The sequence below is a fragment of the Oryzias latipes genome, chromosome 13 (assembly GCF_002234675.1).
Source record: "Oryzias latipes chromosome 13, ASM223467v1".
Lineage (NCBI taxonomy): Eukaryota > Metazoa > Chordata > Actinopteri > Beloniformes > Adrianichthyidae > Oryzias > Oryzias latipes.
Genome location: NC_019871.2, coordinates 13,528,231 through 13,541,779, shown reverse-complemented (window position 1 = coordinate 13,541,779; position 13,549 = coordinate 13,528,231). Strand labels below are relative to the sequence as shown.

The window sequence follows — 13,549 nt, the reverse complement described above, 5'->3', positions numbered from 1 at the left end:
GACGAGTTGCTCCAAACAGGCCGATAACATGCGGGAAAACATTAGCATGGTGATATCTTTTGGAGAAAATGGGTAAAGGTGAGGTTACAGTTTTCATAGATCGTCTGAATCCCACGGAGCTGCCATGGTGTTTTGGGATGCGCTTTATCTGTCCTTATCTGTTTCTTTTTGAGTTATCCTCTTTAACGAGGGAGGAAGGACAAAAGGACATTTGCTGTAGGAGCTCTTTTTTTCTACCACTTGCAGTGCGCTAATGTATACTTATTTGGGCATTTTATCATGAGATCAGGCTGTTACATGCTCAAATCTCTGTGGTTGCAACCTCAACCCAAAGACATACATCCAAGTCTATTTAGATTTTAAAAAACGAAGAGAAAAATAGATTTTTGTTTTTGTTTCTTATGATTCTCTGACACTCCTCATACTTTCAGTGGCTTATTAGACACGGGGGATCATCATGGGGCTTTTTATTGTTCTGTTAAGGTCAAACATGTATAAAATAAATATGCCAGAAACACTAGATCCACACTTTGCATTAGGACTATAGTTGAAATGAGTTCTTCAAAAATATGAGCACTTAAAATATATTTTATCTTAGCTTAGCTGACAATATGAAATACGACAGCACTGAAGTTTTACTTCTGAGAAAGGAGTTTCATTTAAAAAACTATTTTTGAAATATGTTCTTTTAATTCTTATTGCAGATAGAAAACTCTTGTTTTAAAACAACAGTGACAGAAAGTCCTATTTTTTTTTAATTATTATCAAAGATGAGCATCATTTGGATAATGGCTTAGATCCTCTGAAAGATAAGGAGTCTTGTTTTTCTCTGCTGTTGTCTGATTTTTCCTTTTTTTCCCCCTCTTCTCTCCATTATTAGGCTGCTGCTGACTTTGCGAAAGCTCACCTGCCTGAAGCTCTGCGCCAGCAGCTACTGACCTATGAACGGGGGAAAGAGCGAGACCGAGAGAAAGACAAGGAGAAAGATGAGAAAAAGGAGGAGGCCAGCTTTTCCTATCCCACCATTCTGGAGCAGCAGATCCTGACGTTGGACAGAGAAATGCTTGAAAAACTTTCTGCCACTTACAACGAAGCAGGTGTGTTCTGGTGCTTGCATGATCCCACACTTGAGCTTTACTGAGATGCTGCATCGGTTGATTACCTTGAAGAGATCACATCTGCAGAAATGTCAGCTTAGAATACAAAATTAGAAAGCAGAAAAGCATCTGGATGGGTTTTAATATCCATTAGCAACTTTTTGAATGGTTGTAACTTCGTATTTAGTCCAATATTTGATTCTTCATTTAGCTTGCCTGATAATCATTGAATTGTGAGTGTCAGCAGTCCAAAGACTTTGCTTATTCAGCTGTTCAAATACACGTTGATCTTTACAAGGCTTGTAGTAATTACCTGTGATGGGAAGTGGGGAATGAGCGAGTGATGGATCGTGAGTGTCCAGGGAAGGGTCAGCTGGGGGGAACATGTGCGTAAAAGGAACTTTGTGCTTTCTTTTTTGAGTAGGAGTTTTGAAGCGAAGAGGAAGTAGAGCCTGCTGGGATTGCTAAAATGAAAGGAAATGAGGCAAAACCCCAATATGGACACAAAGAGCTGTTGGTTGTGAATGATCTAAACCTTTCGTATGGAGGTGGTGGGTGGGAGGAGCTCAGGGCAGTGCAGGGAGAAGCAGGGCACATTCATAAACAGATTTCTGTTCATATAAGAAATAAGGTCAGGCCAAGAGCATATGGGAACTCGTCATCAAACCTTTTTGTTTTGCAGCAGCCGCCTTATCTGGTTACTGAACAGGAAGGACAAGATTATAATCTCATATCAATGTACGATTGTGAATGCTTTCTCTCACCTCAAGAACTTTGAAGTTCCTTTGTAAAGCTCGTTCTTTTCTGGTGTGGCCCCATTAAAGCCACGGTCCCAGTGGATGTGGGAAACACAAGAGAAATGTATTTATAGCAGAAAAAGACAAGCATCTAAAATTACTAACCTATATCTATTTGTTTGTTTATTCTTCACCAATTTTAGAGTTTTTCCATACACTATTGTTTATGATCTCCATCTATGTACATCTTGAAAGTCAAAATGAATGGAGAAAAAATTTGAAAGGTCTTCTTTCAACATGCAAGTTGTTGGGTTTGTGCCCCCTAATTATTTGCAAATCGTTTTACTTTTACACGCTACAGCACTCACAGCTTTACAGGAAACAGAGTTAAAATTTAGCTACGATAGTTTATAAAGCTACAATGGGATTTTAGGGTTCCACACAAAGAAGGCACTTAAAAGATCTAACCAAGCAAGACGCACAACTATTCACATTGTTATAAACCAGTTTATAAACCAAGAATGGTCTTAGAACCAGATTGACCTTCTGTAAATCCCATTATAAGATCCAAGGTAAGAAAATCTCCAGTTGGACCAGACTCGGTACCATTGACTGTAGACTAGACCTGGACCGAGTGAGTGTGACGTCACCCAGAGAAAATAACTTTCTTCCAGCTTCAACAAAAGGAAGTCAATTCAGTAGCCATTTTTTTGTGATACAGGCATTGCTATGTCGGAACCAGTTGACATCAGCAAGCAGTGATTGGTCCTAGTCAGTCTAAGTCAACATTTCTATGGCAACCACTTTCACCAATCAGAAGTGAGCTTGTTGGAAGTCCACAGCCCTGACACTTGAAACCGGGCTTTGGAGAATCAAAAGTTTTGACGTTAGTAACAGCTGTTTATTTCTCAACAGCTCTGATCAGAAGGTTGCAGGTTTGGTTCCCGCCTTGCCCGCCTGTGTGTCCAAGTGTCCCTGGGCAAGACACTGAACCCCTCATTGCTCCTAGTGGTTACAAGTTGGCACTAGTGTTCGGCAGCGGATCATTGTGTGAATGTGTGTGTGTATGGGTGAATGGGACTGTGACCGTAAACCGCTTTGGGCCTTTTAAGAAGGTAGTAAAGCACGATATAAGTATTTATTAAGTATTTACCATTTACTGACCTCATCTGGTTCCAACATGGCGACGTCTGTATCGCAAAAAATACCAACTGAAATGACTTAATTTAGTTGGGACCTGTAGCAAGTCATTTTCTATAGGTGACGTCACATTCCCTTGGTCCAGTCCTCAAATAGTCAGTGATTCAGAGAGATCTATACACTGTGTAATAGTCATCCTTATAGGAACATTTTGAGCCAAACACCTTGATTTCAGATCTTTAGTTTTCTTATATTTTACATCCTCTTTTAACTTCAGCTTCCTCCGCCTTCATGCCCTCTTAGGTGAAGCATCGGTTTCTTGGTCCTAAGTGTTCTTCAAGTTCCAACAGAGGACATCCTCCTGATCCATCTTCTAAACTGCTTAATGCATTCATGTTCCAAAAACACTCCCTCAGTATTTCATCTTCTTCATGTGGACATCACAACAATCTGGAGTGAAAATCCACCACTGTTTCAGTGAATTGTCCAGTTTGGGCCTCAGACGGTATTTTTCCTTTCCTACCAGCTTTTAAGGGGATGTCTGCTGCGGCTGCAGTTTTGAGTCCTCGTCCCAGAATTTGATTTAACTGTCACATTATACATTGCACCCATCTTTCAACAAGAGTCTAAAATGAGCTGGCTTGTAGAGCAGATTCTAGCACAATACACAGATGCATTTGATTCAGCTCTGTTTCCTGGACAACAGTGGGTTTATTGTGCTGTTTATTCATCCTTGTTCATCAACAAACCCCATCAATTTAAGAAAAACACAGAGACTTACATACCTTAATAAAAGCTACAAGAATGGTCTGATTGCAGATTTTAAAAATTCTCTTTTTTATTGTCTGCTTTAGAATCCAAACAGGCTCTGTGTTTAACAGAATTCTCCAGTAGGTCGATAAGGTAATTCAGGTATGAAGAAAAAAAAAAAATAGAAAAATAGAATAAAATTAGGAGAAGTATTTTTACCTTTAATGTGCCTGCATGTCAGTGCATAGTAACAAACATTTTTGATGCAAACATGACAATATTTCTCTCCATGAGGGGGAATAAGTAGCACATCTCTGTTGAGGTTGTAAAGGAAAATTGCAGAAACTGTATTTGATTTTATTATCTAGCCAAAGTGTCTAAATCCTCATTGCCGTAGTAGGCAGCATCCCAAGTAGCAAAAATGTGAAGCAACAACTTTTTTGGGTCAAACTTTTTGAAGAATATAAACCTAAATAAACCAATTCAACAAGATGACTGAAGAGGAGTAGAAGGAAGAACTAGGGGTGGAACGTTTTATTTTAACAACAATTTGATTCATTTATTATTTGTGGTTTCTGATATAATTCATATTCGATATATTTTTTCAATTTGGGCGTATACAGTTTTTGACGATACAGAGGTGTCTGTTTTTCTTCAGTAAAGGGAATGAAGAATCAAATTGAAGCACAAGTACAAAACAAAACCCTACTAAAGTATTATGTTTATCATACAAAATGGTAAATAAGTGGTCCAAATGTTTTCCAGTGACATGCTCCCTTCAGGATGCAGGGATTTTACCAAGCGTTTTAAAGTGATACACATGACTCCACACGGTGTCAGAATTTGCAGTGCAGGGAAATCTTAAGTAAAGCCTGAGTGTGAGTGCACAGATCCTAACTAGATGGCTGATAAACTGAAATCCTAAACTAATTGGATGTTTGCCTGGCTCGGACAAACCAATAATTAACACAAACATGGCAAATTTAAAACTGTGCTGCTTTTTTCAAAAAGGATGCTGAATTTATGTTTGGCATGGTCAAGCTAATTGGGGAAGGATGTGCTCTCAAAGCACCTCAGTCCATCATTTCCATCACCATGGAAACTAGATAAGGATAATTAGCTGGACAGTGCGGCACAGGGCTGGGAAGGCATCGGGATTAGTGGTGCGTGCAATTATGAGGCTAAAAGAAACAGATCTATGAAAGGATTCAGTAACTCATTTACAACTCATTTGCTTTGGCGTGCCTTACAGTTGTGGTAGTCACCCTTTCAGCTTTTCTACCTAACTCCGTTACTTAATTTGTGGTATTTTTTTGTTGTTGTTTTTGCTACTTGAAGCTGTAAATACATGCTAAAATACAACTTTCATAACATCTTTTTTCTTCTACTTTCTCTAACTCTGATCCTCCCCCAGCTCTCTTCTTTTTTCTGTGCTCTCACATTTCATTTTATCTGCATCCTCAGCAGCCCTTTCTGCTCAAATGCTGACTTTTAGGTACAGCAAAACATAGCTGAGCTGATGGATTTCACTCTTTCGGCAAAATACTTCAGCGTCATAACCAGACGTGGAGCTTTAAAGCACATTTTGAAATGTGCGCGAGCATTTGTTTGTTTGTTTTTTTACAGCATTTGCTTCACGCCTGTCCTCTGTCTCCCGTGAATTCTTTTGTTTATGAATTCTGGGTGAGTCTGATGTGCCTCTGCTTCCATCTTTATGCATGCACTCCCTCCCTCTCAGTATGGGTGGTCCATCCTCAGGTGGTGGTGGTCCCCCTGCTTTCCACAGTAAATCCCCCTCCCACTCTCCATCATTTTCCTTACTGTGTAAGAGCAGATGGCCTTACGGACAGAGCTGGGATTTTTTTCTCCTTAACTTTACTAGGACTTGTATAATATGCAGTAGATTCCTGGGATTTACCCCATTTTTCCTTGTATTTCATAAAGTATTTTAGAAATATAAATGATAAGATTTGCTGCATTTCTGCCTCATTGTCACAATCTCCAGCATTTACAGACGAGTGCAGGAGAAAGCATAAGGAAATTAGTGTCTCTGGTGTTTTTAACATCCTTTTCTAGCATTTTTCTTATGATGGAGGACATAAAGATAAGATAATTAAGCTTAAAATTGCATTTCTGTGTATTTCTTCATTTAAATTGTTGGGAATCAGGAGCAAATAAAAAATGTTCTTTGACAAAATAGCTCATTTGTGAAGTAAAAAATACCCTAGGTGAGTCACAAGCTTCCTGCTCTGCTCCATTCTGATGCATCGACTTGCAGACAAATAGATCCATCCTTTTTTCTTTTTCTCCATCTGAGCTGGTATCTGGCTCTAAACTGTACAGCTGGATAGCTCCAATATTCCTCGCCATTTCTGTTGCATCGGCAATGTTAGGTTGTGAGGGGCTGTAAGCTAGTGGGAGAGAGTGTAAACAGAACGATAACAGGAAATAGGGATTGGCTTACTGTGCACCAACAGTCACGCCCCCAACTCAGAGGCGATTTTCTAATGAACTACTGCTTTAGAAACTGTCCTACAAAACAACACAGGTTTTGTGATGTTTTTTGTGGCTAAAAACGGCATGATCACAATTAAAAGACCACTGGGAAAACTTAAAAAAGATCAAAAGATGATCAGAGTGGGACTTTAACTTTTTATTAAAGTTTCTTGTGTTTTCATTTTTAAAAAACTTAAGTCTTTTAGAAAAATCGGTTCACACTACTACATTTTGTCTAAACTCTAATATGATTCACTTATAAATAATTATTTGTCATAGCTGCATAGGGAGCCGGTTTAGCTCGTGCTGGTTTGCGGCGCCTTCCATCCATGAAACCAGGGTTCAACTCTGGGCTGCTCCCTGTTCTCTTCTCTACCTCTGTGCCGGTCCCAAGCCTGGTTTGAGAAGGTTGCGTCAGGAAGGGCATCCAGTGTAAAACGTTGCCAAGTTTACCATGCAACTTGTTCGTTGTGGCGACCCCTGATGGGAGAAGCCAAAAGAGGAAGAAGATTTAGCATAGACAGATGAAAATATGGCAAACTTTTATAGTTCCACAAGACAACATTCAAAATATTTTTTTTCCCTATTATTATTAATACAGTTTGATCGTTCAACCGTCCTTAAATCCACATGATTCTCATGTGTTTCCCTCTCTGGTTTTCGCATATATCTTCTCTGTTTCAGGCACTACATGTCTGGTGGCTCTGCTCTCTGATAAAGAGCTGACTGTGGCTAACGTCGGAGACTCTCGTGGAGTTTTGTGTGATAAAAATGGGAAAGCCATTCCTCTATCGCATGACCATAAACCGTACCAGCTCAAGGAACGCAAGAGGATCAAGAAAGCCGGTGAGAAAGCTCCTACAATGCTGATTGAGTTTCCTTTTTTTATGCTTTTCATCTTTTACTGAGCTGAAGAACAAAGCTAAAACATAAGAGAATAACAGACCTATGTTATGAAAGGGCAAAAATATTTTTTCTTGTGATCAAAGCTCATAATAGTTATCCTTTCTTCTTACTTTGTGTTTCCTGAGCTGTCTTCATAATTCACTGACGGTCAGCTTCTACAGCAGAGTTATCCAATGGAACCAGGAAATGCACATGCTTTGAAGCTTGTGTCACAAATTTCACTCCAGCCCATACTGCAAACCTGCTCTGCTGAGGAGGTTGAAAGCAGATTGCCAAATTACTCATTTGAATGGAAGCTCAACATCACCACCTATTGAGCAAATGTGGTACTGGCAATGCTTTTGCAGTGAAAACCTTCATCTTCTGTCCTAAATTCTCCTACAAACAAAGAAAAATTAGTTTGTCCCTTTTCCAACATGTTGCTGTGTGAATACAAATGCTAATTCCAAATTTTCACTTACAATTACATGGATAGACGTTTTCTGAGCATTTTGTGATGAGACAGATCTACACAAAAGCAGAGAACGAGAAGTTATGGACTTTAATATTGTCATTTTAATTTTGGAAGTTTTACCATAAATGTGTTTTTGTCACATTTGCCTTAGACTACCTTTAAGTCTCAACTCTACGGTGGCCCTGAAGTGCAAATCATATCAACAAATCATTCGAAGCAAAAATGAGTTAGAGATCCTAACGACAATTATAAAGCAAAGCAAATGTTTTTTTTTTAAAACATAAAAAACCAAAACAATATTTAAGAAAAAACAAAAAGTAATTTCCAGAAAACAAAATGAAATTTTAAAAAATTAAACAATGAGAAACCGGAAGAGCTAGGTACTATGGGACATCACTGATTGGATAATGATATGCAATATCGCTTCATCTCAAATAAATTTCGGTTGAATTAATGGACAAACATCATCATCCAATCAGCGATGTCCCATAGCGCCTTTTCCGGCTTCTGTAAAAAAGAAAAGAGGACATTTCGGACGGCAAAAGTAATTCATAGAAATCAAAAATGTTATAAAACGAAACACAAAGCCACTGTCCAACTTTGCTATTAAGCATTATCCACCAAAGAAATATTTAAGCTAAATCTAACTTGATATTATGAAACTATCCCCATCATGACGCTGCCACCACCCACTACAAGGATTTTTTTTTTCACAGTCCTAAACCTTTTCACTATAGTTAAAAACTGTCAAGCACATTGTACCAAAATGTATTTGATGCAGAGGTAGATTTGGTCGACCTCTGATCGGAAAGATTGCGGGTTCAGTTCCTGTCCTGCCCACCCATGTGTCAGTGTCCATGGGCAAGACACTAAACCCCACATTGCTCCTGGTGATTATAGGTTGGCACCAGTGTAAGGCGGTGGAGATGCCACCAGTGTGAGAATGTATGGACTTACTGTAAAGCACTTTGAGTCTTTTATGAAAGTGGTAAAAATCAATTAATTAACCAATCGATTAAATGATTAATAGTAACACCTCTTCCATTTACCATTTATTGCTGTGTATTCCATTAGTTTATTCAGAAACGCATAACAACTCTTTCACTTCATTTAAAACATTGGTTCATAAAGGCTCATATGAGTTTGGTGTTTCAGAAACATCGATTTTTTTTTTTTTTAATTCGTAAAACATCACTTAAATAAATATGTTTGTGAAATAGTTTTGATAAAGAAGAAAAAAAGCTATATTTCTGCATAAATAGTGAAGTTCCTTTCATGAATACTTACTTTATATATGCAATACACGTCATAATACGTGACATTTTTTATAAAGATGTATCTTTTGTTCTTGTTGAGATAGGAGCCGGTTAATTGATGCCTGATTGTATTTGATAGTTTTTGTTGTGACGTATGTTGTATTTTTATTTCATTATGTCTCAAAATGAAGGAAAATTATTATTTACTCTCTATCTTAGACTCACTCCTCTCCTTCTGTTTCTTATCCCGTCTTTCTGTTTCCTCTGCAGGTGGATTCATCAGTTTCAATGGCTCATGGCGCGTCCAGGGCATCCTGGCTATGTCTCGTTCCCTGGGCGATTACCCGCTGAAGAATCTGAACGTGGTCGTTTCTGACCCAGACGTTATGTCCTTTGACCTGGACAAGCTGCAGCCTCAGTTCATGATCCTGGCATCAGACGGCCTCTGGGATACTTTCAGCAATGAGGAGGCAGTTCGCTTCATCAAGGATAGACTAGATGAGCCGCACTTTGGCGCCAAGAGCATTGTTCTCCAGTCTTTCTATCGAGGTTGCCCTGACAACATCACCGTAATGGTGGTGAAGTTTAAAGGCAAAAGTGGTGAAAAAAAGTAGTTCCTCCCGCCCACGGCATGTATATATGATGGTTTGAATTCATTTACGGTGGAAGATTTAAAGCTGCTTTTTGAACAAGAACTATTTATATCGTAGGTATTTACTGCAGATAGCCCTTGAAACCTCACATAAAACACTTTTTCTCTTTCTAATCTTTTACCCTACAAGTGTCACAAACCTGTGAGTGCATCAAACAACTACACTTTTAACTGTGTAAGTGTGCACTGGAACGAGTGGAGGTAAAATAAAGACAGTATTCTCTTAGAAATAAATGTACACAATTCTTTCACTCTAAAGCAAACCGGGACTGAGAGGTTTAAGCTACATTGTTAAATCCTTTTCTGTCAATTTGTACATGTACAGTTGAAACCAGAAGTTTACATACATGGCATAAAAACACACATGCTTTTTTTTTAAATAAAAGGAAACCTTTCCTGTTTAAGGTCAATTACAATGGGCAAAAAAGTTATTTCTATTTGCTGAATGTCAGATTTATGAGAATATCTTTTTTTTAGAAAAGTTTTTATTACTTTTATTAAAGTCAAAAGTTCACATATGCAAGGTTAAAGACTTTAATTTTTGGAGACATTTCCTGTGGGCTGACCATACCAAAATGAAACTGTTTGGCCACAATGACCATCGTTATGTTTGAAGGAAAAAGGGGGAAGCCTGCAGGCCTCGCAACCCCATCCCAACTGTAAAACATGGGGGTGGTAGTAGCATCATGTTGTGGGATTGTTTTGCTGCTGGAGGGACTGGTGCACTTCACGAAATAGATGGCATCATGAGGAAAGAGAATTATGTGGAAAGCAACATCTGAAGACATCAGCCAGAAAGTTGAAGCTTGGGCGCAAATGGATCTTCCAAATGGACAATGACCCGAAGTGGCTTAAAGATAACAAAGTCAATGTTTTGGAGTGGCCATCGCAGAGCCCGGATCTAAACCCTTTTGAACATTTATGGTCAGGGCTGAAAAGGCGTGTAAATGCAAGGTGACCTACAAACTCAGCTCAGTTACACCAGTTCTGTCTGGAGGAATGGGCCACAATTCCTACCAAATCTTGTCAGAAGCTTGTGGAAGAATATCTGAGATGTTTGACCAAAGTACTGCAGTTTAAAGGCAATAGAACCAAATACTAATGGAATGTATGTCAACTTTTGACTTTGATCAAAGTAAAACAAATTAGTTTGAAAACCGTAGTCTCATTATTCTATCATTTAGCAAATTGTAATTGACCTAAAACAGGAAAAGTTTACTTTTATTTCATGTTGTGTGTTCAGTTGTGTGGTTTTATGTTGTGTATGTAAACTTCTGGTTTCAACTATAATATCCCATCATTCATTTTCGTCAGAGGCAGTGGCGACTCTGTTTCCACATTGTGAATCATGTCATTATTTAGCCTTATGTGATCAACGGCAAATATGAGATTTGTTTCTCTGGAGAGCTCATACAAGAATACTTGCATAAAGAAAATCTAATTGTAAGAACAGGTGTTTCTCTCTTTTTGTTAAATTTGAGCTTTTTTACAGGACTGCTAATAATTTCTTCTTTCGAATCTCACTTTATTTAAAACTTTTTAGTTTTTCAAAGCTAGGCTGCTTCACCTAGAAACTCTTTCAAGACCTCTGTTATACGTTTTATTGTTTTATCTAATAACTGAGGCTTACGGGTCTCAAACTCCGTGTCCTGGTTTTCTTGTTTGGGTCAACTCACCTAATTTATGTCAATGTCAAAATCTAAGAGTCCTTGATGTTATGCTCCTTTTTTGTAGGGGTTGATTCTAGGTACGTACCGGTAATTAAGAGCAGAGCGTTAAGATATATTAAGGAATTGCTTGGATTTGTAGCATAAAACTAGTTTGAATAAACATGTTTGTATTTTAAACTTGTTACAATTAAAAAAGCGGAAGTCCTGGCGTGTGTCTCATTAGGAAGAAAGAGTCAGTTTGCACCATTTCCTAAATCGTAAAGGGATTTATTTCATTTTAAAATCTTAATGATGTATTTTATGTTAAATGATATAGAAAACACCCCTTTTTAGTTTTTGTATCACTCAAGCAGTGTTGTGGCCTTTCAATGAAATTACATTGAGTTTGAGAACCTGCTGTATGTAGTTTGTAGAAGCTTAAATTACATTATTTTCCAATATGAAGAAAGTCATAAGGTAGTCATTTAAAAAACAAACTTAATACACAATTTATAATTTTCTTTTTTTTTTAACAGATTACTTGTTTAAAGGCTAGGAAAGTGACCACCCAGAACAACATTTTAAAAATTTTGTTATGCATTTTTTAAATAAAATATGTTTTATATTTTTAACATTAGAAGTTCTTCAAACTAACTTTTTTAAATTAATTTACTAATTAATTTACTTAAATGAAATGATCCATTCTGGTTGATTACATTTTTCTTTGGACAAAAACAATCCATTTTAATTTTTACAGTACATTAAAAACTGCATTTGTGTTTTATTTTGTCTTATTCTGGTGAAATTACATGATGTTGCCTTATTTTTAATTTTTTTTCTGCCAAAACTATTTTGTGAGTTTTCGGTGAAATGCATTTGATCGTGCAGGGCAGTGCAGTGGAGGATGCACGCCCCATATCTTGTACCTTCATTCAGATATTATGTGTTGAGTGACTGTTTCATGAGGTATGAAACATAAAGATGAATGTAAATACCGTCATCACGTGACTACCAGCTCCACCCAAACATGCAGGTTATTACAGCTGTCCCTGATCCTAAGCTAACTGCAGAGATGTAAATACATGAATTCCAGATGAAACTGTCTGTGCTTTTTTTTCAGGATCATGTCATGATGTACCTCACTGAATGTTTCTTGCCTTTGTTATTTGTTTTGATGACTTTAATACACTGCTAAAAGTTTAATAAATTGAACATTTTAAATTTGAAGACCACAAAATAACTGTTATGTGTGTGTGTGGGGGGGGGTTATTCAAAGGATTCAAAGGGGTTTATTGTCATATGTACAGTAAGGAAATGAATTTCCCTGTACAATGAGATCCTTTCTTTGCTGTTCGCTCTGAATGCCATAAGGTTAAAGGTTAAACAAAAGATAGGATAGGATATTTACAGGATATCTGAAACATTCACACCAGATATAAAATATAACTATGCAGTACAGTGTACAAATCAGCTGTTTTGCACATTCAGCTGAGAATAACTGTTCAAAAGAGACTTTCATGAGCTAAACAGTGTGGTACGCATGGATGTTGTTAAATATTAAGATGTAAGAATTGAAAAAATAAACAATGAGTATGCGCAAAGGGGCTGTTTGTTGTTCCAGACTCCTGTCAGCTGTTAAGGAGTCTGATGGCAGAGGGAAAGAACGAGTTCCTGAGTCCTGTAGTCCTGCACTTCACACTCGTGTACCTCCGTCCCGAGGGGAGGAGAGTGCACAGATCTCGTTGCAGTTGGGTGGGGTCCTTGATGATGGAGGAAGTTCTCCTGTGGATCCTGCGTTTGTAGATGCTCTGAAGCGAGGGCAAAGGCGTCCTGGTGATCTTAGTCGCAGTCTTTACCACTCTCTGCAGGCATTTGCAGTCCATGGCAGTAGAGCTGCCGTACCACACTGTGATGCAGCTGGTCAAGATGGACTGTAGAAGTTGCTGAGGATCTTTGTGGACATGCCGAACTTCCTTAGCCTCCTCAGGATGTACAGCCGCTTATGAGCTTTCTTCATCAGCTGTGTGGTGTTAACTGTCCAGGTGAGGTCCTGGCTGGGGTGGACCCCCAGGTATTTAAAGCTGCTCACCCTCTCCACTTCCAGACCCCGGATAAGCAGCAGCTGATGAGGGTTCCTCTACTTCCTCATGTCCACTATCATTTCCTATGTCTTGTCTGTGTTGAGGGTGAGGTTGTTGTCCTTACACCATGTCACCAAAGTGGCCACCTCTCTCTTGGAGGCTGCTTCGTACACTAGTAAATTTCTTATCAGCTTACAGAATTGTTTTCAAAAATTGAACACATCACAAATTACGTGTACAAACTAAAAGTAAAATAATGTATTGAATGTTAATAGTTGATTTACTGATTGTGCAACTTTCTTCCAATATTTATCATCTATAAAAGTGTGCC

The 13,549-nt window shown here is 38.2% G+C and overlaps 1 protein-coding gene across 1 annotated transcript in view; it reads left to right on the top strand.

Moving 5' to 3' along the window:
* ppm1l (protein phosphatase, Mg2+/Mn2+ dependent 1L) overlaps window positions 1-12,374 on the top strand; it is a 44,257-nt gene extending 31,883 nt beyond the window's left edge. The window contains exons 2-4 of the mRNA XM_011482721.3: window positions 881-1,097; window positions 6,905-7,066; window positions 9,107-12,374. Coding sequence (XP_011481023.2) covers window positions 881-1,097; window positions 6,905-7,066; window positions 9,107-9,450 — 723 coding nt within the window. The 3' untranslated portion in view covers window positions 9,451-12,374. The remainder of the gene's footprint in view (window positions 1-880; window positions 1,098-6,904; window positions 7,067-9,106) is intronic.
* The last annotated feature ends 1,175 nt before the right edge of the window (window positions 12,375-13,549 follow it).